At 43.8% G+C, this 25,458-nt stretch overlaps 1 protein-coding gene across 2 annotated transcripts in view; it reads left to right on the top strand.

Moving 5' to 3' along the window:
- The window catches only part of adamts17 (ADAM metallopeptidase with thrombospondin type 1 motif, 17), a 582,619-nt gene that overhangs the window by 480,162 nt on the left and 76,999 nt on the right, over nucleotides 1–25,458 (top strand). For both annotated transcript variants that reach the window (XM_078530484.1, XM_078530485.1), the window contains exons 18-19: nucleotides 5,046–5,205; nucleotides 10,646–10,781. In XM_078530484.1, the coding sequence (XP_078386610.1) occupies nucleotides 5,046–5,205; nucleotides 10,646–10,781 (296 nt within the window). The remainder of the gene's footprint in view (nucleotides 1–5,045; nucleotides 5,206–10,645; nucleotides 10,782–25,458) is intronic.

The raw sequence follows: 25,458 nt of genomic DNA, 5'->3' as shown, positions 1-25,458 counted from the left end.
AGGAGTCGTGAATTGTGCTGAACATTGTGCAATCATCAGCGAACATCCCCACTTCTGACCTTATGATGGAAGGAAGGTCACTGATAAAGCAGCTGAAGATGGTTGGGCCTCGGACACTACCCTGAGGAACTCCTGCAGTGATGCCCTGGAACTGAGATGATTGACCTCCAACACCCACAGCCATCTTCCTTTGTGCTAGGTATGACTCCAACCAGTGGAGAGTTTTCCTCCTGATTCCCATTGACTCCAGTTTTGCTAGGGCTCCTTGATGCCCCACTTGGTCACATGTGCCCTTGATGTCAAGGGCAGTCACTCTCACCTCACCTCGAGAGTTCAGCTCTTTTGTCCATGTTTGAACCAAGGCTGTAATGAGGTTAGGAGCTGAGTCGCCCTGGCAGAACCCAAACTGGGCATCAGTGAGCTGGTTATTGCTAAGCAAGTGCCGCATGATAGCACTGTTGATGACCCCTTCCATTACTTTACTGATGACCAAGAGTAGACTGATGGGGCAGTAATTGGCCGGGTTGGATTTGTCCTGCTTTTTGTCTACAGGACATGCCTGGGCAATTTTCCACATAGCCGGGTAGGTGTCAGTGTTGTAGCTGTGTTGGAACAGCTTGGCTAGGGGCGCGGCAAGTTCTGGAGCACAACTCTTCAGTACTATTGCTGGAATATTGTCAGGGCCCATAGACTTTGCAGTATCCAGTGCCTTCAGCCGTTTCTTGATACCACGTGGAGTGAATCGAATTGGCTGAAGACTGGCATCAGTGGATGCTGGGGACATCCAGAGGAGGCCGAGATGGATCATCCACTCGGCACTTCTGGCTGAAAATTGTTGCGAATGCTTCAGCCTTATCTTTGACACTGCTGTGCTGGGCTCCTCCATCATTGAGGATGGGAATATTTGTGGACCCTCCTCCTCCAGTGAGTTGTTTAATTGTCCACCACCATTCACGACACCATGGCAGGACCTCAGAGCTTGCATCTGACTTGTTGGTTGTGGGATCACTTAACTCTGTCTATCACTTGTTGCTTATGCTGTTTGGCACAGTAGTAGTCCTGTGTTATAGCTTCACCAGGTTGACACCTCATTTTTAGGTATGCCTGGTGCTGCTCCTGGTATGCCCTCTTCATTGAACCAGGCTTGATCCCCTGGCTTGATGGTAATGCTAGAGTGGGGGATGTGCCAGGCCATGAGCTTACAGATTGTGTTCGAATACAATTCTGCTGCTGCCACAGTGCCTCATGGATGCCCAGTCTTGAGTTGCTAGATCTGTTCAAAACCTATCCCATTTAGCACAGTGATAGTGCCAGACAACACTATGGAGGGTATCCTCAATGTGAAGGCAGGACTTCGTCTCCACAAGGACTGATCAACCCTACCGATACCGACATGGGCAAATGCATCTGCGGCAGGCAGGTTGGTGAGGATGAGGTCAAGTATGCTTTTCCCTCTTGTTGGTACCCTCACCACCTGCCGCAGACCCAGTCTTGCAGCTATATCCTTTAGGACTTGGTCAGTAGTGGTGCTACCGAGCCACTCTTGGTGAAGGACATTGAAGTCCCCCACCCAGAGTACATTCTGTGCCCTTGCCACCCTCAGTGCTTCCTCCAAGTGATGTTCAACATGGAGGAGCACTGATTCATCAACTGAGGGAGGGCGGTATGTGGTAATCAGCAGGAGGTTTCCTTGCCCATGTTTGACCTGATGCCATGAGACTTCATGGGGTCCAGAGTTGATGTTGAGGACTCCCAACTGTATACCGCTGTGCCGCCACCTCTGCTGGGCCTTTCCTGCCGGTGGGACAGGACATACTCAGGGATGGTGATGGTGGAATATGGGACATTATCTGTAAGGTATGATTACATGAGGCTGTCAGGCTGTTGCTTGACTAGTCTGTGAGACAGCTCTCCCATTTTTGGCACTAGCCCCCAGATGTTAGTGAGGAGGACTTTGTAGAGTCAATAGGGCTGCGATTGCCGTTGTCATTTCCAGTGCCTAGGTCGATGCCGGGTGTCCCGTCCGGTTTCATTCCTTTTTTGAGTCTTTTTGATACAACTGAGTGGCTCGCTGGGCCATTTCAGAGGGAATTTAAGAGTCAACACATTGTTGTGGGTCTGGAGTCATGTGGAGGCCAGACCAGGTAAGGACGGCAGATTTCCTTCCCTAAAGGGCATTAGTGAAGCAGTTGAGTTTTTACAACAATCGTCAATGGTTTCATGGTCATCATTAGACTTTTAATTCCAGATTTTTATTGAATTCAAATTCCACCATCTGCCTTGGTGGGATTCGAACCTGGGTCTCAGAGCATTATCCTGGGTCTCTGGATTACTAGTCCAGCGACAAAACCACTATGCCATCGCCTCCCCCTAAAATCCTGGAACTCCCTGCCTAACAGCACTGTGGGTGTCCCTACACCTCAGACTGCAGTGGTTCAAGAAGGTGGCTTAGCACCACCTCCAGGGCAATTAGGGATGGGCAATAAATGCTGGCCTAGCCAGCGACCTAGCCCACATCCCAAGAAAAGCATAAATAAAAATTCTCTGACAGCTTCATGGTGACTTTTATTGATCCCAGACTACTTCAAACTGAATCAAAATTCTGATACTACAATGCTTTCTAGGTTATTAATCTAGGCTGTCAGGTTACTAGGCCAGTAACATAAGTACTACATTACCATTAGCTCAATCTCCACCCTCAAATCCATAAATATAGCAGTGGTGCCTTTATTTCCGGTCCGTGCCTGACTCAGCACCTGCTGACCATTGGGAAGAGCATGTTGCCTTGACCCTACAACCCCAACCCTGGCCACGTGTGTTAAGGGAGCCTAGCAAGAATTTTTTACAAGGCTTGAGTGCAGCCTACTTCGCCTGTCCCCTCTCCCTCCCATCTCTACATCTCACCTCCCCCTCCTTGGTGAGCCCCCTGTATTCTGGGCTTTCTCACTACAGCTGACAGAGTGCTGGTCTCTGGCACTGCACTTTGCCCTGAGTGAACCTGGGGAATGAGATTTGTATCTACCTCCTCGGTGCCAACATCTTGTATAAGGTGGGTGGAGCCTCATGTCCACGACAAAGGAAACCGAGAAATCTCATAAATGGCATCCGTGCTCCCAAATAGACAAACGATGTCAGCAATTTAAAATATCTGGATCCTTTGTTGCTAGTGTCACACGTTGCTGTAATTTCACCACACTCCTTTATTACAGCGATGAGAGCTAGCTACTGCAAGAGGTGGTGACAAAAGCAGGAAAATGGCTTTTAGCTTTCAGCTTCACTGGATGCACCAACACCCTCCCATTTCCCACATTAGTAAACACATTTTCACTTTTCTAAGTAATTAGCATGTAACTTATATAGAAATCAGTTAATTGCTAATAAGGAATAAACAATTCACAAAGTGTCTTGCACTATGGGCCAGATTTTTGTTCCCGAGGCGGAGAATGTGATTTGAGAAATTCCCCGGCTCACCGCACATACCTCGGGGAAAAAGTGCCCTGTCAGATCCGATTTTCACCTTGGTTGGTGGGGTGGGGTGGGGGGGTGGGGGCGGGCTGGGGGTGGATGCAAGATAGAGTCGGGCCCACCGCCCCCAGACGCAGATCAGAGGCGGCTACGCAGGGTGCCGAGTGCCGAGATGGACTGGTTAAAAGGCTCACCATGGTTCTCCGGGACTTTGTCCCAGCTGTTTTATTAAATATTAGGCGCTCTAGCCTTCACCCCTCACACCCCATCACCTCTCCAACCACTTCCCATGTCTCATCCATGCCAGCTTATGCCACCCACGCACCCCATGGCCCTTATAGCCCCCAGGCCAACTCATTGCCAACTTAGGCTCCAAGCTCACCACCCTTTTCCCTTACATCCCTGATGCCAACTCACCCAAACCTCAGACGCCTTGTTGAGATGAAATAAAATAAAGGTCTAAATATCTAGTACAGCCTTTACTATAATATAGTTCTATTCATGAAAACCCGTTTAAAAGTTAAAGTACTTGAGGGGCGTTCACTCCTTTATTAAAGAAAAGACTTTTATTCATGATCCCACATCAAAGCCACGTCAAAAACAGACAATCCTTTAATAACCTCTTTGAACTGTCAGTCAAACTGAGAACTTACATCCCCCCGCTGAGATATATATAGGTTGCTGAAACCAGCCAAGCATTAATAATGATATAAAGATAGCCTTTGGTAAATTCAACAAACAGCAATTATAGCTTCTAGACCAGATTTATTTTTCAACTCTCACTGATAGCCGGTTTTATTTTTTAATATTTAAAGGGCTGGGGATTTAAATAACTTCACAGCTTGGCAGTTCTATAGAACTTCTCCACCCTTCATGAACTTTCAAGTCACCGCCATAAATTCATGACTCCCACGATGCAGTATAAAGGCCCTTGCTAGAGTGAAAATGGGGTCTTTTGAACTCAGCACCAATTTCATATGGCCCTGCTGGGTTCAGGTTTCCCACCTGTGTGAATCATGCTCTGCCCCCTTTCCCCAGCCAGTAGAAATGGGATGTGTCTGGAATGGGGGCAGGACTGCCGGATATGGGTGCCACCCGCCATCTCTAAAGGCCCGATGTGTCTTCCTGACTCCGTGAAAATCCAGCCCTGTACCCTTGATGTTCTTCATTTAAAAGCGCTTCGCTTGCATGTCTTTAATTTCTGATGAACATGTAGCAATGTGTGGACAAGAGATTGATAGTAATGCCTGAAGAATGACATTTTCTCAGTAATTACACTGTGACTTTACCCAGCTACCTGGCCTCAAATTTTTCAACAGCTTGTAGCTAAAGCCATTAACTCACACTCCCTGGATTTGCAGTTAATTCCAAAGCCGTGCAGGTTACCACTGATTAATTATTTAAGGGCAAACAGCGTAAAAATGCCAGACCTATTAATTGTGGGAGTTTTGTTCTGTTTCAAAGCTGATGTACTGATAATGATATCATTAATAAAGCTCTCAAATTAACAGTGCAGTTTCATAGGAAGTTAAGAGGCTGCTGGAATTTGTGTTCTAACAGATTTTTGTTCCGCAAAATAGGTGCTGCTATTCCATGATCAAAGTTACGGCATCCACTATGAATACACAATCTCGGTGAACAATTCCATTGAAGGGAAAGGCGAAGTACGGAAACAGCTGGAACCTCTTTACCTGTGGACAAACACTGGCTGGGGGGACTGCAGTGTACAGTGTGGAGGAGGTACAGTCAAATAGCTTCAATCTAGTATTTATCATGGACAAGCAAAGGGGATCAAATACACGCCCAGGTTCCTACGAAACTCATATCGCTTTGCTTCACAACGTGCGACTTTGCGACTTGCCCTGATGTGGCATCTTTACCCTAGAAATGTGACACTAGTTGCTTCAAAGGAGTGTAAGGATAGGGACGTAGGAAATAGGAACAGGAGTAGGCCCCTCGAGCCTGCTCTGCCATTCAACTAGATCATGGCTGATCATCTCCCTCAACACCATTTTCCAAAAATACCTCTATATCTCTTGATATCTTTAATAGCTAGAAATCTATTGATCTCTGTCTTGAATATACTCAATGACTGAACCTCCATAGCCCCCTGGCGTAGAGAATTCCAAAGATTCACCACTCTCTAAGTGAAGGAATTCCTCCTCATCTTAGTCCTAAATGGCCCACCTCTATGATCGAGATGGAGATGGAGTTTAATGTAGGAAAGTGTCAGGTCATGCACTTTGGTAGGAAGAATCAAAAGGCAGACTATTATTTAAATGGAGAGAGACTCCAAAGAAGTGCAGCACAGAGGGATCTGGGTGTTCTTGTGCATGAAATACAAGAAGTTAGCATGCAGCTACAGCAAGTAATTAAGAAAGCAAATAGATTTTTGGCCTGTATTGCTAGGGGGTTGGAGATTAAAAATAGGAAAGTCTTGTTACAACTGTACAGGGTGTTGGTGAGGCTGCACCTGGAGTACTGTGTACAGTTTTGGTCTCCGTATTTAAGAAAGGATATTGGCATTGGCAAAGAGATTCACTAGTTTGATTCCTAGGATGAAGGGGTTGACCTATCAAGAACGGCTAAATAGGTTAGGCCTTTATTCATTAGCGTTTAGAAGGATGAGGGGTGATCTTATTGAAACGTACAAGATTCTGAGGGGGCTTGACAGGGTAGATGTTGAGAAGATGTTTCCACTAGTGGGGATCTCGAATTAGCGGACATAGTTACAGAATAAAGGGACACTCATTTAAAACTGAGATACGAAGGAACTTCTCTCAGAGGGTATTGAATGCCTGGAATTCTCTACCCCAGAGAGTTGTGGAGACTAGATCACTGAAAGCATTTAAAGAGGGGGTAGATGGATTTTTGAAATATCGGGGAGTTGAGGGCTCTGAGGAGCTGGCACAAAAGAGGCCTGGGGCAGATCAGCCATGATCTTATCGAATGGCCAGGCAGGCTTGAGGGGCTGAATGCCCTACTCCTGCTCTTATTTCTTATGTTCTAGTTTAAGACTGTGTCCCTATAGCCCAGCCAGTCTCCCAATCTCCCCAGTCTCTCCTCATTGGACAAGCCTGCAATCCCAGGGATCAGTCTGGTGAACCTTTGTTGCACTCCTCCTATTGTAAGTATATCCTTTGTTACAGACAGAGATGGGCAAAACTGAACTCCTTTATTCTCTCGCTGTCTGTCCATAAGCAGAAGTGTATTTCTTTGTTTATAATAGGCTGTGCCGCTTATTCCAAAAACCTTTGGTTTGTGTGGTCAATTTTTAAAATAACTGGCAGCAAACTCTCTTAGGATTAAAGCGGAAGTTTAGTTTATTCACACATTCAAACCCGGGGGATGATTGCAACTACTGACACACAAGCACACAAGTATACTGTAAGGGAAAAATAAAAGAGGGGTTTTTACAACCATGAATAACTTAACAGTAAAAAGAACCACAGAAATAGATATCTGTTCACGTGATTTCTAGAGCCCAGAAAGTCCAAATCTAGAGGTGGCTCCCTCATGGAGAAATTCCAATTCAGGCAGGTTCCTGGCTGAAGGCAGAAGTGCAGAATTCCTTTAAGATGATGGCGCCGCAGTGAGATGAGGTTGATATTCAGAGACTTGGTCTGCTTGACAGGAGAACTCCAGTGGCTTCTAGATAAACAGGTTTCAAGAGGGCTTGTTGCAGGCTGCCTGGTCAGCCTGGAGTTCTGCTGTTTATCATGTAGTCTAGAGGTAAATCATCCGGCTGGCCTGCTTCTGAGCTCTCAAATGTATAAAGAGATTTCACAATGGTCACTCGAGTCATGTGACTTCCTTCCTTCACAATGATTTCATGAAGGGATGTTTATCAGGTGTCTGGAGTTGGCTTTTGTATTATGGCTTATAGCGTCCTAGTTATTAGCCCCTGAAAGAGTCATCGTCTATATTAATGACCCTGTTTGGGTAGCTATCGTCTTGGTCGACCCTCAGACCCTGCTAGATGGATAAGCTTATAAAGATGCAAACGACGTCCATTTCCTTTCAATTGTTCCTTTTTGGAATGGACCTTGACAGTCCCAGGTGTGGGATTCCAGGAGCAACATGTCAGGGCATGTCTCCAGTGCAATCCATATAATGCCTTAGTGGTCACTTTACAATTTCATACATCAGGTGACTTGTGGTGGCCATCTTTTGGTTCAGCAGAGTTCATTTTTAAATAAGCAAAAAAGAATAAAGTTTGATTTACATAGTTTATGATTTGTCCCATGCCTTACGGACATGTCACCTTCCTTAGGTAAGGGGATCAAAACTACACAACACACCAGGTCACCAGGTGCAGTCTCACCAAGGCTCTATACAATTGTAGCAAGACATTCTTACTCCTGTGCTCAAATACTCTTGTAACAAAGGCCAACATACCATTTGCCTTCCTAATTGCTTGCTGTATCTGCATGCTATATTTCAGTGACTTATGAACAAGGACATCCAGGTCCCTTTAGATATCAACATTTCTCAATCTCTCACCATTTAAGAAATACTCTGCATTTCTGTTTTTCCTATCAAAGCAGAAAACTTCACATTTTTCCACATTATATTACATTTGCCATGTTCTGGCCTACTCACTTAGCCTGTCTAAATCCCCCTGAAGCCTCTTCGCATCCTCCTCAGCTCACATTCCCACCTAGTTTTGTGTCATCAGCAAATTTGGAAATGTTACTTTTGGTCCCCACATCCAAATCACTGATATAGATTGCCTTCATTCCTAACCTCAGCAGGACGCGAAATTCATGCCCCAACTGATTGAAGTGAGACTTGAACCAATGAGAGCAGAGTTGGTAGTTGCAGAGTTGAGAGTTGAAGTCCAACATTGTGTATTTGGGGCCTGTTCTCCATTAGCCTGTCATTATCTCCAGTTACTGTAAAACAGAACACTTGGCATTGGTGGAGGGTGGTGAGTCATGTAAAGGTTAGCCAGTGTGACCTGACGCTTCTGGGAATGTCACCCATATTCCAGTGGGCTTATGGTGTCCATTTCATCTGCGGGAAATGAACACTCAAGGCAATGTGCCCAGCTCCAAGAGCTGCCAGGCCACCAGGCTTACAGCAATGTGTAAATCAGTGTAATAACAGTGCCACATCAACTAGCAATTTTGCAATCAGATGTGTGAAAATGTAGTGCATTCTTCTCTGCATTTCAGGTTTACAGTTGCTCTCTCAAGTAGGAACTTGTTTGGGTGTGTTTTGTTTTACAATTGCTAGATATATTCTCCTTTAAATGTAGCAGTGATCTGCCCAAGGCTGACAGGTCCTGTGCTTATTTCTCCATGCTTCACAATCTTCAGTTGTTCATAAGAGCCTCCCATTTTCAATTTTAACTGAACAATATGACTAGAGAAAATAATATGAGGTGATTGCCTGTGCCTTCCTCATGTGTGCTTAAAGGAAACACAAGCCCTCTCCCCAAAAGATCCTCTGCTTGTAAGCAAATGTTGTCCCCAGAGGTTCTAGCTGCTCCACCATCACCACCAAAAATTCGCTGGTTCCTCCATTTGCCATGGCTCGTAACCCTGAACACAGGGCCCTTGCCTGGGCGACCTCACTCCTTGAGGTCTCAAATGGACCTCTACCCTAATTCTCCTTAGAATACCACTGATTAAATCAACCTGGAATTTTTAATTTATAGGAGTTTGTCTTGATATTGGCCAGAATTTATACCTCCCATTCAGCAGAGTTTTAGTTGTAAACCAGATGTGGCCTTTCATGGCTGCAGCTTCACTATGTGTACACAGCCTAATCTGTTTGTGTGTATCCTGTACTGCACCTGTGATGTCTGTGTCATCCAGTTTAATCCTGGAATGCACCGCCTGCAGATTCAGTAACAAGCTTCAAAAGGTTGGGGAAAGGGTGGAGGAACGGGAATAATTGGATAGCTCGTTGAAGGACCCAGCACAGGCACGACGGGCCAAATGGACTTCTGAGCTGTATCGTTCTTTGGGTGTCATACAACAGCATTAGCAAATGGCCAAAAGTTTACAATCCATCCCTTTTAATAAAGGTTTTGTACTTGCAATTGAGGACAGACTGTTGGAAAACAAAAAAAAGAGAAGGGAAATGGTTTCAATTAACATTCTGAACAAAAATATTTTGGGACAGTCACAAACATTTTACTTAAAAAAAAGATGCCAACATGTAAAGACACATGTGACTGAAACATAGAGAGCTTTCAATGTGCATGAACAACTAAGATGAAGCATTAAATGTACAATGGAATATAGTACAAATGCACAACCCAGGCAAGGAACCTCACGTGGTGTGAGCACATCAGAAAAACATCTCCCATGGGAATCAATGAAAAATCACAGGCTGTGTAAAATTCCATACAACTCGCGCCAGTTTGCATGTAACCCTTTGATTTTATACAGTATTTCATAGCAGTTCACCAGCCCAAGACGGACATCCTGGGGTGCAGCCTGCCTGATGCCCACAGTTGCATTGCAATATACCAGCGTGAGATTGGGGCTTTTTAACAAATAACCTGAGACTCAGTCCAAGGATTGAAAAGAGATGTTCTGAACTATTAATATTTCTCAGCACCTGAGGCTGTGATTGAAAGTACGGAATAAATCAATTCACAGGTTTGAAAGCACCAAACACTTCTGAAAAAATGTGGCCCTTTAATATCCCAGTATCTGGAGAGAGGCATCTTTTGCTGAATTTCCACTACGATTATGCTGGTGTTGACTCTGTGAACCTGTCGCAATATGCAGCCTGGAGGTTGGCGATGAACAACTGGGTGACAGACTGACCACCATACATGCACAACTTAATTGTGTCACAGAATCACCAAAGTATTCTGTGCTTTCTTTAACATGTTATGTCGTAACCTCATCGTGCAACATTCCGAATTCCCATTGTGGATCATCCTTCTCTCAGCGCTGACAGAGTTAGAGCAGTGACCGTCACCAAAACCCAGTATAATTACAGCCCGCTAGATGGCACTCCAACAAAATCCAGTTCATTGGACTGCTGGAAGCACAAGGGTAGCCTGTAGGAGACAAGTGCCTGAGAGCAATCCCAGAGCACCTTTAACGTTTGAATAGAAAAGCTTAGTATTTGTGGCAGGATGCAGGGTGGTTCCCTGCATTCAGCTTGCAGTATCCTTGTTTCTTGTTTCTCTTCACACTATGTTTGCTGTCTTCAGGTGAGCGCAAAACGATTGTCCACTGCACCAAGATTATTAATAAGACGGTGGTGGTGGTGAATGACAGCGACTGTCAAAATTTGGCTCGTCCAGATCCACAGGTCAGGAAGTGCAATATACATCCATGTCAGTCACGGTAAGAACCTCTGTCATACGCAAAAACTATTCAATGGCACACAAGTATCTTAGGCAATGGTTCCTCCAGTTAAAGCCTTTACAAAGAAAGCTTGCACTTATATAATGGCAGAAGCAACCCAAGTGTCTTGCATGCAGTTTGTTGCTAGGATGCATCATTGTTATGTTGGTGAATTTGGCATGGCAGAGAATAATGAGACAAATTATCTGTTAATCTGTTTTTCATGGTGTTGGTTGGAGGAGGATTGTTGGCCAGGGGGAATTCCCTGTCCTTTCAGTAATGCCATGACATCTATAGCATCAATCTGAGCCACAAGAACAACAGCTTTAAGATTTCATCCAAAAGACGACACCTCCAACAGCAGCACTCCCTTGGCATTGCACTGGAGTGTCAGCCTGGAGTATGCACCCAAGCTTTAGCATTGAAAAGCTCAACCGACAGAAATTAGTTTTAGATATTTTTTTAAAAGTCTATCTTTAATCTAGGGTCAGCTATATAAATATTTGTGTGTAAACTTGTATCAAAAAATATAATTGGAAGAGGCACAAGAAGGAGATTAAGCACGAAGGAATCAATGTTCCATTTCGACTGATACTCAGTTTTGTTTCCATGCTAAATGCATTTAGTTATTGCTTCTTAATAAAGGACAGGAATAAGAACTCCAGCAAGGGATAGACACACACACACGCAGACAAGCAACAAGGGTAAAGGGGATTTGTAGATGTGTACTTGGATTTTAAAAAGGCATTTGATGAAGTACCACATCAAAAGTTATTACACAAAATAAGAACTCATGGTGTAAGTGGTAACATAATTAGCATGATTATAGAACTGGTTAGCTAACAGGAAGCAGAGAATAGGAATAAATGGATCATTCTCAGATGTAACCAGTGGAATGTCACAGGGGATCAGTGCTGGGACTTCAATTATTTACTATCTATATGAATGACTTGGATGAAGGGACTAAATGTATGGTTGCCAAATTGCTAATGACACAAATATAGGCAGGAGAGTAAGTTGTGAAGAGGACATAAGGAGTCTGCAAAGGGATATAGACAGGCTAAGTGAGTGGGCAAAAGATGGAGCATAATGTAGGAAGATGTGAACTTGTCCACTTTGGCAGGAAGAATAGAAAAGCAGCGTATTGTTTATAAGGAGAGAGGTTGCAGAATTCTGCGGTTCAGACTAGGTGTCCTGGTACTTGAATCACAAAAGGTTAGTATGCAGGTACAGCAAGTGATTAGGAAGGTGGATGGAATGTTGTCGTTTATTGTGAGGGGAATGGAATATAAAAGTAGGGATGTTTTGCTACAGTTGCACAGGGCTTTAGTGTGAACATATCTGAAGTACTGTGTCTCCTTACTTGAGGAGGAGATAATTGCACTAGAAGTAGTACAGAGAAGGTTCACTCAGCTGATTCCTGGGATGAAGGGGTTGTAATTATGAGGAAAGGTTGGGCCTGTATCATTGAAGTTTAGAAGACTGACAAGTGATCTTATTGAAATATACAAGGTCCTGAGGGGACTTGACAGGGTGGACGCTGAGAGAATGTTTCCCCTTGTGGGAGAGATTAGAACCAGGGGATGCAGTTTAAAAATAAGGGGCCTCCCAATTAAGATGGAGAGAAGGAGAATTTTTTTCTCTCAGAGGGTCGTTGATCTGTGGAATTCTCTTCCCAAGAGAGCAATGGAGGCTGGGTCATTGAGTATTTTTAAGGCTGTGTAGGATAGATTCTTGACTGACAAGGGAGTCAATGGTATAGTGGGTAGACAGGAAAGTGGAGTTAAGACCACAATCGGGTCAGCCATGATCGTATTAAATGGCGGAGCAGGCTCAAAGGGCTGAATGACCTAATCCTCACCCTAATTTATATGTTCATATGACACACGCATACACACACTACCTGATTCATACTAAATTCTCCTCTGAAGCTACTGTCTCAATTACGCTGGTCCAGAAATGAGCATCTGCACACATTATGCAAGTGCTTCTGACCCTGAAATGTGGGTGAGATACGTATGGGACTGAAGAAGCTCCTCGTCACCTCAGATGCTCTTCCAAAGGAATACCAGGGTTCCTGTGTTGTTCATAAGGCGACCAGATCAACAACTGGTTCTCAAACTTCACTTTTTGATGCTTGAGTTCGTGGAAGTTGAAAACTTTCCTTCAAAAGACTTCAGGAGCTTCTCACAGTTGGCAAAGCTGTGGTTAAGGGTGAATTGCCCCCAACCTCTGTCGCCAATGAGAAGTTTTGCCCACAGGTTGCAGATGTTGGACACTGGGACACTTGCTGCCCAGTTTCCTGGATCACCACTTACATTGTGAGTCTAGTATATTATCGCGAAGGACTTTATGGTGCCGCTTGGCTCTGCCTTTGCCCAGCCCCTTACCACCTTTCCCTCTACCCGACATGATCTACACTCACTGACAAACAAGCCTTCATTGTGAGTCTAATCTAACGATATTTCTGGGCAGCCAATGAGGTTCCCAATCGGTGGCACAAACTCTACGCTCCCCATTTTGCCAATATTTACATCAAAATGGAATGAATTGTTACTCAGCTCTGTGTCCCTCATCTATTCTATGTTTAAGATTCTGGTATGTAATTTTAATTCTCCAAACTAAAAATAGCAGACAGATATAATTATCAGGTCAAACAGATGTTTGATTTTAGAACGATTCTAAAATGAAATATTATAAATAAATTCAAACACATAGGCTATAAAGGTACTATAAACAACAATAAAAATATATAAATAACTCTTTCACCCATGAGGATTGTAGGGCCCCATTCTAAGTGGGCGTAACAAGGAAAGAAATTCCTTATTGATAATACTAGACAGTTTCTCGTTCTTTATTCACTGATTCTCGGTTTGATTATTACTGCGTGAGTGTTTCTTGTGGGTGTGTTGCATGCTGTGTACTGTACATATACTGTGGATATATACACTATCCACTTTGTACCTATATATATTTGAGGGGCATATCAGTTTCATTACATAGGATCATATAGGATATTCAGCACAGAAACAGGCCATTCAGTCCATGTTGGTGTTTATGCTGCACTCGAGCCTCCTCCCAGCTTTCTCATCTGAATCTACCATCATAATCTCTATTCTCTTCTCCCTCATTTCCTCATCTAGCCTCTCCTTAAACGCATCTAGACTATTTACTTCAACCACTCCCTACGGCAGTGAGTTCTGCATTCTCACTACTCTTTGGATAAAGAAGTTTTTTCCGAATTCCCCATTGGATTTCTTGATTACTGTCTTATATTGATGACCAATAGTTAGGCTGTTCCCCACATGAGGAAATATTCTTCCAATATCTATTCTATCAAACCTTTCATAATTTTAAAGCTCTCGATTAGGTCACCCCTCAGCCTTAATTTTTCAAGAGAAAAGAGACCCAGCCTGTTAATCCTTTCCTGATGTATATGCCCACATATACTGAGTGTGAGTTCACAGAGTGAGCAGCTGTGAGTTTTGTGAGTGTGGGAATCTTAAGGGTTAATCTCGTTCTAAAAATTGAGTTTTGTTTGCATTTAGCATTTAACTAAAAATTAATGTTTAAGTTTAATCTTCCAGGCTTAAGCAGGGGTAAACAAGCTCTCTATTAGAAAGCAGCTGTATTTAGTTAATCAGACAGCTAGCTTAATCTGGTTTCTAAAGCTATAGCAAAGCTGACTCATCTGAGTCTCAGCTAGTACAAATATAGACATCTCAGTGCAACTTGCACGGAGTATGACTTCACAGAGTAAGCAGCTGGGAGTTTGGTGAGTATGGGAGTTTGGTGAAAATGGGAAGGAGGTACTTTTTCCACCTTTTCCAGCTTCTAGTATTTGCTTCTTCCTTTGGTACAGGGGAAGAAGCTGATTGGTGAGTAATTGTTAAGTTATTCTCCTTATTCTACTTATAAGAAATAGATTGTAAAGTTAGGGTATGGCAGAGCAGCTCAGCAAGTGTAATGTGCAGCCTGCGGCATGTGGGAAGTCATGGACACACGTCAACGACAAAGACGTATGCAGGAAGTGTCACCGGCTGCAGAAGCTTGAGCTTTGTGTTTCAGAACTCGAGTGACGGCTGAAGTCACTGTGGTGCATCTACGTGAATAGCACGTTTCGGGAGGTGGTCACACAGCTGTGTAGAAACGTACAGGCAGAGAGGAAATGAGCGACTAACGACCAGGCAGTTTGAGAGAACCAGGCAAATAGTGCAGGAGTCCCCTGAGTGGATCTTGCTTGCTAACCAGTTTTCCGTTTTGGATACTGGTGAGGGCAATAGTTCCTCAGAGGAGTGTAGCAAGAGCCTAGTCCATGGCACCACAAGTGGCTCAGCTGCAAAGGAAGGGAGAAAGAAGAGTGGAAGAGAAATAGTGAGAGGGGATTGTTAGGAGAACAGGCAGGCATTTTTGCGGCCCTAGACATGACCCCAAGATGGTTTGTTGCCTTCCTGGTGCCAGGCTCAAAGATGTCACAGAGCGGCTGCAGGACATTCTTCTGGGGGAGGTTGAACAGCCAGAGGTCACGGTCCACATTGGTACCAGCAACATTGGTAGGAAGAGGGATGAGGACCTGAAATCAGATTTTAGGGAATTGTTAAAGATATTAAAAAGCTGAACTTCAAAAATGGTAATCTCAAGATTATTCCCAGTGCCACATGTGAGTGAGCATAAGAATAGGAAGATTGAGCACATGTCTGGAGAATTAGTGTAGAAGGGGGGGATTCAAATTTCTGAGGCATTTGGAGCGGTTCTGGGGCAGGTGGGAGTGCAACCAGAGCCATGCCTGTAGCACCATGGACAGCTCCGCTGTACCGGGTAGGAAGAACAATGGAAGGGTAATAGCGATGGAGGATTCCATGGTCAGGGGATCAGACAGGCGTTTCTGCGGCAGTAAACGTGACTGCAGGATGGTGTGTTGCCTCCCTGGTGCCAGGGTCAAGGCTGTCACGGAGAAGCTGCAGGACATCCTTCAGAGGCAGAGGGATCAGCCAGAAGTTGTGGTCCACATTGGTAACAGTGACATACGTAGGAAGAGGGATGAGGTCCTGAAAGCAGATTTCAGGGAGTTAGGAAGGAAATTAAAAAGCAGGACCTCAAGAGCAGTAATCTCAGGATTACTCCCAGTGCCATATGCTAGCGAGCATAGGAATAGTAGGATAGATCGATAAATACATGGCTGGTGAACTGGTGTAGGAGGCATTGGGACCCGTTCTGGGGCAGGTGGGACCTGTACAAGCTGGACGGGTTACATCTTAACAGGACTGGGACTGATTTACTCACAGGGAGATTTGCTAGTGCTGTGGGGGTGGGTTTAAACTAACTTGTCAGGGGGGTGGGAACCTGAATGGTGGCCCAAATTGGAAGAAAGTAAAGTTGGTAACAGGAAGTAGTGGTGAGACTAGAAGGGAGGAGAAACAAAGCAGAGCATTAAGTATGCTTCGAATGTAGAATAATGTCAAAAAGGCAAAGTTAAGGGCACTCTACCTGAATGCGCGCAGCATTCACAATAAGGTAGATGATCTAAAGACACATATAGAGGTAAATTGGTATGATATAATTGCCATTACGGAAACATGGCTCTATGGTGACCAAGCCTGGGAACTGAATATTCAAGGATATTCTACGTTTAGGAAGGACAGACAAGAAGGTAAAGAAGGTGGAATTGCACTGATAATAAGGGATAGGATCTCAGATCAGAAAAACAACGTGTGGAACCTGTTTGAATGGAGCTAAGAAACAGCAAAGGGCAGCAGCTTAATGACCGATGCAGTTGGTAAAGCGGAGTTATTTAAAAATCCCAGAGGGAAATTTTAAACAACTGTCATAACCTATAATTTTAAATGTTGTCTTGGAGGTGCGACTCTAAATGCAGGAATCAGACTACTAGTTCTCGAGGTTTTACATTAAATTAAATGAAACATTTTATTATTTACACAGGTTAAAATATATATACATGGCTACAAATTACTACTATCATAACTTTTAACAAATTCCCAAACTAATCTCCGTTTAGGTAACACCAACCCATAGACTTAACCAAAACACCAGGCAAAGCATTTTCACCTTACAAATTCAAAATGAGGTTCCTTTCACTGTGGAGTCAGTTGGAGGCTTGCAGCTGCCTTTTGATCTCACATTGCTTCTGCTCTGCACACCCGAAAACTACTTAAGTTATACCTACCAGCCCCATTGAATGTTAATTCTCATTGTATCAACAATCTCTTTTAACAATGAAACCCCTTTTCATTGTACCAATTTTATTAGTAATATAAACATATTGCTTGGTAGCTGCCAGAAAGGTGTCAATTTTCACCCCACTTCTTGAATACTGTATTCAAAAAATGCAAATGCACGCTATCTCTCTTACATATCAAAACTAGTACATATCAAAGCATCCAGACTAGCTGGCTTTAATCCCATTAAGATATACCCTAGACTAAACCTCTATTTTAAAAAAAAAATTTCCAAAATATTATATACATTAATAGCTTCATGACAAGCAGACATTGGTTGGAGTTGTTTATCGGTCACCAAACAGTAGTGGTAATGTGAGGCATGGTAGTAATCAGATGATGAGAGAAGCATGTAGCATGGGCAATACAGTAATCACAGGTGACTTCAATCTGCATATAGACTGGGTAAACCAATTGAGCTCTAATACTGTGGGAGACAAGTTTCTGGAGTGTGTTAGGGATGGTTTTCTAGAGCAGAATGTTGAGGAGCCAACTAGAGGATGGGCTAAAACAAAAACAGAATTACGTGGAAAAACTCAGCAAGTCTGGCAGCATCGGCGGAGAAGAAATCAGTTAACGTTTCGAGCCTTCATGGCCCTTTGGCAGAACTGCCGAAGGGCCATGAAGGCTCGAAACGTTAACTGATTTCTTCTCCGCCGATGCTGCCAGACTTGCTGAGTTTTTCCAGGTAATTCTGTTTTTGTTTTGGATTTCCAGCATCCGCAGTAGCTTTTAGCTTTTTGTTTTTATAGAGGATGGGCTACTTTAGATCAAGTATTATGTAATGAAAAAGGGCTAATTAATAATCTTGTAAAAGAACCTTTAGGGATGAGTGACTACAATATGGTAGAATTTTATTTTATGTTTGAAAGTGAGTAGTTCATTCTGAAGTAAGGGTGTTAAAGTTGAATAAAGGAAATTATGAAGGCAGGAGGGACAAATTGGCTGAGGTGGATTGGGAAAATATATTAAAAGGTATGAGTGTACATAGGCAATGGATAGTCTTCAAAGAACTATTACATCCTTACAGCACCCTATACATTCCTTCAAGGTGCGAAAGCCCAAAAAAAGTCAGTCAACCATGGCTAACAAAGGAAGTTAAGGATTGTATAAGATTAAAGGAAAGGCTTATAAAGTTGCCAGAAGTAGTCGTAAACCTGAGGATTGGAAGGTTTATAGAATACAGCAAAGGAGGACCAAGAAACTGGTAAAGAAAGGGAGAATAGAATATGAATGCAACCTAGTAAAAAACATAAAAACGGACTGTTAAAACTTCTATAGGTGTGTGAAGAGGAAGCGTTTGGCTAAGACAAACGTGAATCCATTACAGACAGAGTCAGGAGAATTCATAATGGGAATAGGAAAATGGCAGAGAAGCGAAATGATTACTTTGTGTCTGTTTTTGCTGAGGAAGATACAGGAAATCTCCCAGATTTAGAGATGCAATGGACTAGGGCAAATGAGGAATTGAAAGAAATTAGGATAAGTAAGAAGGTTGTACTGGAGAAATAAATGGGATTGAAAGTTAAGCCCCCGGGACCTGATATTCTGCAACCCAGAGTGTTGAAAGAGGTTGCTATAGAGATAGTGGATGCATTGGTGATCATTTTCCAAAATGCTATAGATTCTGGAACGGTTCCTGTAGATTAGAAGGTAGCAAATGTCACCCCACTATTTAAGAAGGGAGGAAGAGAGAAAACAGGGAACTACAGACCTGCTAGCCTTACATCAGTAGAGGGGAAAATGCTAGAATCTATTATAAAGGATGTGGGAAATGGATACTTGGGCATAGTCAGCATGGAATTACGAATGGGAAATCATGTTTGACGTACTTGTTGGAGATTTTTGAGGATGTTACTAACAAAGTTGATAAATGAGAGCCGATGGACGTAGTATACTTGGATTTTCAGAAGGTTTTTAATAAAATCCCCCACAGGAGGTTGATTAGCAAAATAAAAGCAGATGGGATAGGAGGCAACATACTGGCATGGATTAAGGATTGGCTAACAGGCAGAAAACAGAGAGTAGGAATAAACGGGCCATTCTCGCGTTGACAGGCTGTGACTAGTAGATACTGCAAGGATCAGCACTTGGGCCCCAGCTGTTCACAATATATATCAATGATCTGGATGTGGGGACCAAATGTAATATTTCCAAGTTCGCAGATGATACAAAGCTAGACGGGAATGTGTGTTGTGAGGAAGATGTAAAGCGGCTACAGGAGAATTTGGACAGACTTAGTGAGTGGGCAAGAACATGGCAAATGGAATATAATGTGGAAAAATATGAGGTTACCCACTTTGATAGAAGGAACAGATGTGCAGAGTATTTCCTCAATGGTAAGAGATTAGAAAGTGTAGATGTACAAAGGGACCCGGGTCTCCTTGTCCATAAGTCACTGAAAGTTAACATGCAGGTGCAGCAGGCAATTAGGAAGGCTGATAGAATGTTAGCCTTTATTGCAAGAGGATTTGAGTACAGGAGTAGTGAAGTCTTGCTTCAGAAGCTTGTTAGACCGCACCTGGACTACTGTGTGCAGCTTTGGTCCCCTTACCTCAGAAAGGATATTATTGCTGTAGAGGGAGTGTAACGAAAGTTCACCAGACTTGTTCCAGAGATGGCAGGACTGTCTTATGAAGAGAAATTGGGGAAACTGGGCCTGCATTCTCTAGAGTTTCAAAGAATGAGAGGTGATCTCATTGAAACCTACAAAATACTTAAAAGAATAGACATGGTAGATGCAGGTGAGATGTTTTGCCTGGTTAGGGAGACTAGAACCAGGGGACACAATTTCAAAATAAGGGGGAAGCCACTGGGATGAGGAGAAATTTCCTTACCCAGAGGGTTGTGAATCTTTGGAATTCTCTACCCCAGAGGGCAGTGGAAGCTCAGTCATTGAGTGTGTTTAAAGTAGAGATTGATAGATTTCTGATTAACAATAACATAAAGGGCTATGGGGATAGTGTGGGTAAAAGGCAAGTGTTCAATCAGCCATGATCATATTGAATGGCAGAGCAGGCTCGACGAGCTGAATGGGCTAATCCTGTCCCTTAGCGGGACTGGGACTAACGTCCTCATAGGGAGATTGGCTAGTGCTGTTGGAGAGAATTTTAACTAGATTGGCAAGGGGATGGGAACCTGAGAGGAAGCTCAGATTAGAGGGAAGCAAAACTGGTATCAAGAAATAGAAAGGTAGCAAGCAAAATTAGAAGACTGACAAAGCGAAGGCAAGCATCAAATATGATCAGAATGCAGAGCAATGTTAAAAAGGCAAAATTAAGGGCACAATGTCTGAATGTACACAGCATGCACAACAAGGTATATGATTTGAAGGCACAAATAGAGGTAAATGGGTATGATTTAATTGCCATTATGAAGACGTGGTTACAAGGTGACCGAGACTGGGAACTGAATGTTCAACGATAATCATCATTTAGGAAGGATAGGCAAAAAGGAGAAGAAGGTGGGGTAGCGCTGTTAATAAGGGACGAGATCAGTACATTAGTGAGACAGGATCTTGGATTGAAGGATCAAGATGTAGAATCAGTTTGGGTGGAGCTAAGAAACAGCAAAAGGCAGCAAACATTTGTGGGAGTTATTTATAGGCAATCAAACTGTAGTGGTCATGTTGGGCACAGTATAAATCAGGAAATTAGAGCAGCATGTAACATGGAAAATATAGTAATAATGGGCAACTTCAATTCACATATATATTGTGTAAACCTAATTAGCACTAGTGCTGTAGAGGAAGAATTCCTGGAGTTTGTACAAAGTGGATTTCTATGAAGTGGCAGTATTTTGAAGAACTAACTAGGGATCGGATTATTTTAGATTTAATATTATGTAATGAGAGATTACCCTTATTACATGCACCTCTAATTTCATGATCTATACCATAGCCTACATTACCACTCCTGTTTGGCAGCCTATAAACAACTCCCACCAATGTTTGCTGCCTCTTGCTGTTTCTTAGCTCCACCCAAACAGATTCTACACCTTGATCTTCCAATCTAAGATCCTCTCTCACTGATGTACTGATCGCATCCTTTATTAACAGCACTACCCCAGCTCCTTTCTCCTATCATTCCTAAATGTTGAATACCCCTGAATATTCAGCTTCCAGCCTTGGTCACCCTTCGGCCATGTTTACTTCCACTTGTGCCATCAATTCTATCTTTTTATTATTTTCACAACCTCTAACCTTATCTGCTGGTGCACTCTTAAGTTTGTACATTCTGACACACTCTGATTATCATTTCCCTTATTGCAACCTTGCTGCTTTGCCTTGTCCTCTTTCTTCGAAACAGGCTTAGCATAAGGTTTGATACAGCTTTAGCATAACTTCCCCACTTTCCAATTTAGCCACAAGCAATAGAGTGACATTGGCTAGATTTTCCACCTAGTGGTAGATAGAACAATCTTGCCTTAGCCCTTGTGTAGCAATCACTGTTCATTGCACGTGCACCACCAGGTACTGCCCCTGCACAAGTCCAATACTGAACTTTCTGCACTAACTTAGACTGGAGTTTCACAGGCAGTAGCCCCAGCTATTGTTACTGCCTTTAAACATTGCACATCTACAAAAGGATTACACAGGTTTGTGCTCCAGCCTCTTCCTATTTCATTTTTGAGGCAGTAGAGTCCCTGGATACTTCTGAGACTTGTAAAGCATCACTATCTCACCATATTAATAATGCTGAACCTTGATTCTGCTGCCAATTAATTATCATGGCTCTTGGGTGGGGAAACAAATCATTGCTGCAGCCACACATGGAAGTGATTAAGATTTCATTTACGATTGACATTTAGGTTGTTTGGCTGACATTGGATTGTGTGATCAAAAAGGAGCTGTGCAGCTTGAAAAATATTAGATCACATGCAGCCTAGGTCAAAGAAAATAAGATATTTGATGTCCATTGATTGATGTTGTACCTTTTCTGAGTGATTTACACAAGCTAATTTCTTAATATATCTCTAGAAGAAAGAGAGATCAGAATAATTTTGAAAGCAGCCGGCCTGAAATAACATTGTGGAGTTTGTCATGACAAATCTTGCTACAAAGACATTGACAGCCGCCTGTTGTGGACACAAGGATTGTTACATTTAACCAGAATCACATTTACAAACACTGGCAGTTTTCAAGAATACCCTATTAGTAATGGGTGTAACAAACAGTTAGAGGTGTCAGCTGTGGCTCAGTTCATAGCACCCTCACCTTTGAATCAGAGGGTTGTGGGTTCATGTCCCACTCCCGGAAAACCAAGAACTGTGATTGTACTCAAAGAGTTGTAACAAACAGTTAATTCACCTGGCACCCACCCATCACACTTCAGATAAGCAAAGTGGAAGCCATAATGCTTGATTGACTCAACTATTACTTTCATAGAAACATACCACACAGAAGGAGGCCATTCAGCCCACTATGCTTATTCTGGCTCTCTAAAAGTGTTACAATTAGTCCCCTATTCTTTCGTTACAGCCCTGCAGTCTCTTCCTTTTTAAATCTTTATCCAATTCCACTTTGAAACTTCTTATTGAAAAGCAAAGGATTATTTTACTGGACCTGTAATTCAGTATGCGTGGATTAATGATTAAGATTACGTGTGGAATTTAATGCCCTCCCCCATAGTGCTTGGTGGCGGGGGATGTTTAATCAGGTGGGAGGGTGGCGGGTGGGTACCCCACCACGTTCCTGCCTATACCCCGATTAATTCCGTGACAAGAAGGCTTGTGGATGGCCTGCCCACTCCTCTGCCAATTGGGGCCCTTAAGTGGGCAATTAATACCCGCTTAAGGGCTTCAGCATGACGCCACTGATATTAACCCAGCAGTGAGTGGGGGCTCACCATGTGGGGAGCATGACAAGCAAAGCCCTTGTGGGGTTGCTTGTGGGCTCCCGGGAGGGTTTCTTGTTCAAAGGCACTCAGTGCCTGATCGATCAATCCAGCATCGGGTTGGGGGGGGGGCGGGTGCGCTGGGGGATGGGGGGGGGACTGTTGACAGCCACCCTTTGCCCTTGCTGCTATCCCTCTCCCCACTCCCTTTCTCACAACCTCTACCCCACGACCCCCTCTCTTGCCATCACTCACCTGAGCCTGGGTTGCTCTGCGATCATTAAGTAGCAGCAGCAGCTACCACCTCCTCATTAGTGCTGCTGAGGGCAGTAGGGTTGCCAGCCTCTGATTGGCCAGCAGATCTCAGTGGGTGGGACCTCTGCCCCCCAGGGTCCTTGATCCCGGGGAAAGCCTGCACTGTCCTGGTAAGTACCTGAGTAACTCTTAATATGGGGGGGCCTTCCCCAAAAGAGGTGACACAGGGCTCTCGCCAGCTCTCCGGCAGGTGGGCAAGACCCCCGTCAGCTCCGTTAAATACTGCCCTGTCAGTTCATATAAATTCACTTATATAAATAAATAAGCACTGGTCAATGCTTTGTGCATTTCTGTACATACCACTCAATTCTAACTCCATATTTCTTTTTGGACTTTGGGCCTAATTAGGGACATGGTAACGTAATGGTTATGTCACAGGAGAAGTAATCCAGAAAAAATGAATTTATGTTCCCACCAAGGCATTTTGAAGTTTTGAATTCAGTTTTTAAAATATCTGGAAATAAAAAGCTGTTATCAGTGAAACGGCACCATGAAACAGTTGCATTGGCGTAACATCCCAACTAGTTCTCCAGTGCCCATTAGAGACAGAAACCTGCCATGCTGACCATGTCTGGCCTGTCGGTGACATTTCAAGAAAAAATTCCACCACCATTTACCCAGCTCCTTCAGCAATGTAAAACATCTCCATGTGGTTCACAGGAACATTATCAAACAAAAATTGACAGCAAACCACACAAGGAGATAAAACAAACTTTAAGGAGCTTTTTAAAGGAAGGAATAGCTTGGGGTCCAAATAGCCGAAGGCGTGGTCACCAGTTATCCATTAAAATCGGGATGTGCAGAAGTCCAGAATTGGAGAAGCGCAGATATCTCAAACGGTTGTTGAGTTCGAAGAGAATTACAGAGATAGGGAAGGGCAAAGCCATGGAGGGATTTGAAATCAGAGGTTGGCAGCTCAGCAATGCCACCGGGAGCGATGGCTGCTGCCGGTAATGCTCTAAGACCCAGCCCAAGGATCGCCGTTGGATCACTGGACACAGGTGCGTGGGACGGGATGGGGGTCAGGAGGGGAGGTACGCTGGAGATTAGAGACAGGGACATCAGAAGCAATAGCCAGACATCAGCCTCATACTTCCCGATGCTGGGTCCCTCAATCAGGCATTGAGCGCCTGTGAATGCAGCCTCCTCCCTGAGGCTGCAGGTAAACCCGCTAGGGTTCGCTGGGCGGCCTTCGGGAGACACAGGAAAACCATGCAAGTCCTATTAAATCCCTGAGCTACCACTGAATTCCAGTGAGCTCGGGGATAATTAATGCCAAGTGGCTCATTAATGAGTCTAACTGACATCCCTTCACCAGAGGGCAGTTTCCTGCATCAGGCTCTTCCTGCCCCCAATTTAATTGGGGTCAGTTTTCCCAACGCCGGGAATCTGATTCAGGTAGTCCTGTGCAATTCTCCTGCCATCACATTCGCTCTGGCACATTCAGTTAAATTCTGCCCAATGGCTTCAGTCTTCCCAATATTTAATTGGAGAAAATTTCTGCTCATCCTATTTTTTATATTCCTTCATGGGACGTGGGCGTTGCTGGCTAGGCCAGTATTTATTGCCGATCCTTAATTGCCCTTGAGAAGGTGGTGGTGAGCCACCCTCTTGAACCGTTTCAGTCCATGTGGTGTAGGCACACCCACAGTGCTGTTAGGGAGGAAATTCCAGGATTTTGACCCAGCAACAGTGAAGGAACGGTGATATATTTCCAAGTCAGGATTGTGAGTGGCATAGAGGGGAACTTCCAAGTGGTGGTGTTCACATGCATCTGCTGCCATTGTCCTTCTAGATGGTCGAGATCACGAGTTTGGAAGGTGCTGTTGAAGGAGCCTTGGTGAGCTGCATCTTGCAGATAGTACACACTGCTGCCACTCTACATCAGTAATGCTGGGAGTAGATGTTGAAGGTAGTGGATGGAGTGCCAATCAAGTGGGCTGCTTTGTCCTGGATGGTGTTGAACTTCTTGAGTGTTGGAGCTGCACTCATCCAGGCAAGTGGGGAGTATTCAATCACATTCCTGACTTGTGCCTTGTAGATGGTGGACAGGCTTTGAGAAGTCAGGAAGTGAGCTACTCTCTACAGAATTCACAGCCTCTGACCTGTCCTTGTAACCACAGTATTTATATGGATAGTCCAGATCAGTTTCTGGTCAATTGTAATAGTGTTGATAGTGAGGGACCCAGCAATGGTAATGCTATTGAATGTCATGGGGCGATGGTTGGATTCTCTTTTATTGGAGATGATCATTACCTGGCACTTGTGTGGCATGAATGTTCCTTGCCACTT

This window comes from Cetorhinus maximus, chromosome 26, assembly GCF_964194155.1.
Source record: "Cetorhinus maximus chromosome 26, sCetMax3.hap1.1, whole genome shotgun sequence".
Lineage (NCBI taxonomy): Eukaryota > Metazoa > Chordata > Chondrichthyes > Lamniformes > Cetorhinidae > Cetorhinus > Cetorhinus maximus.
The sequence above is the reverse complement of the archived record's forward strand: the minus strand, read 5'-3'. Positions and strand labels throughout refer to the sequence as shown.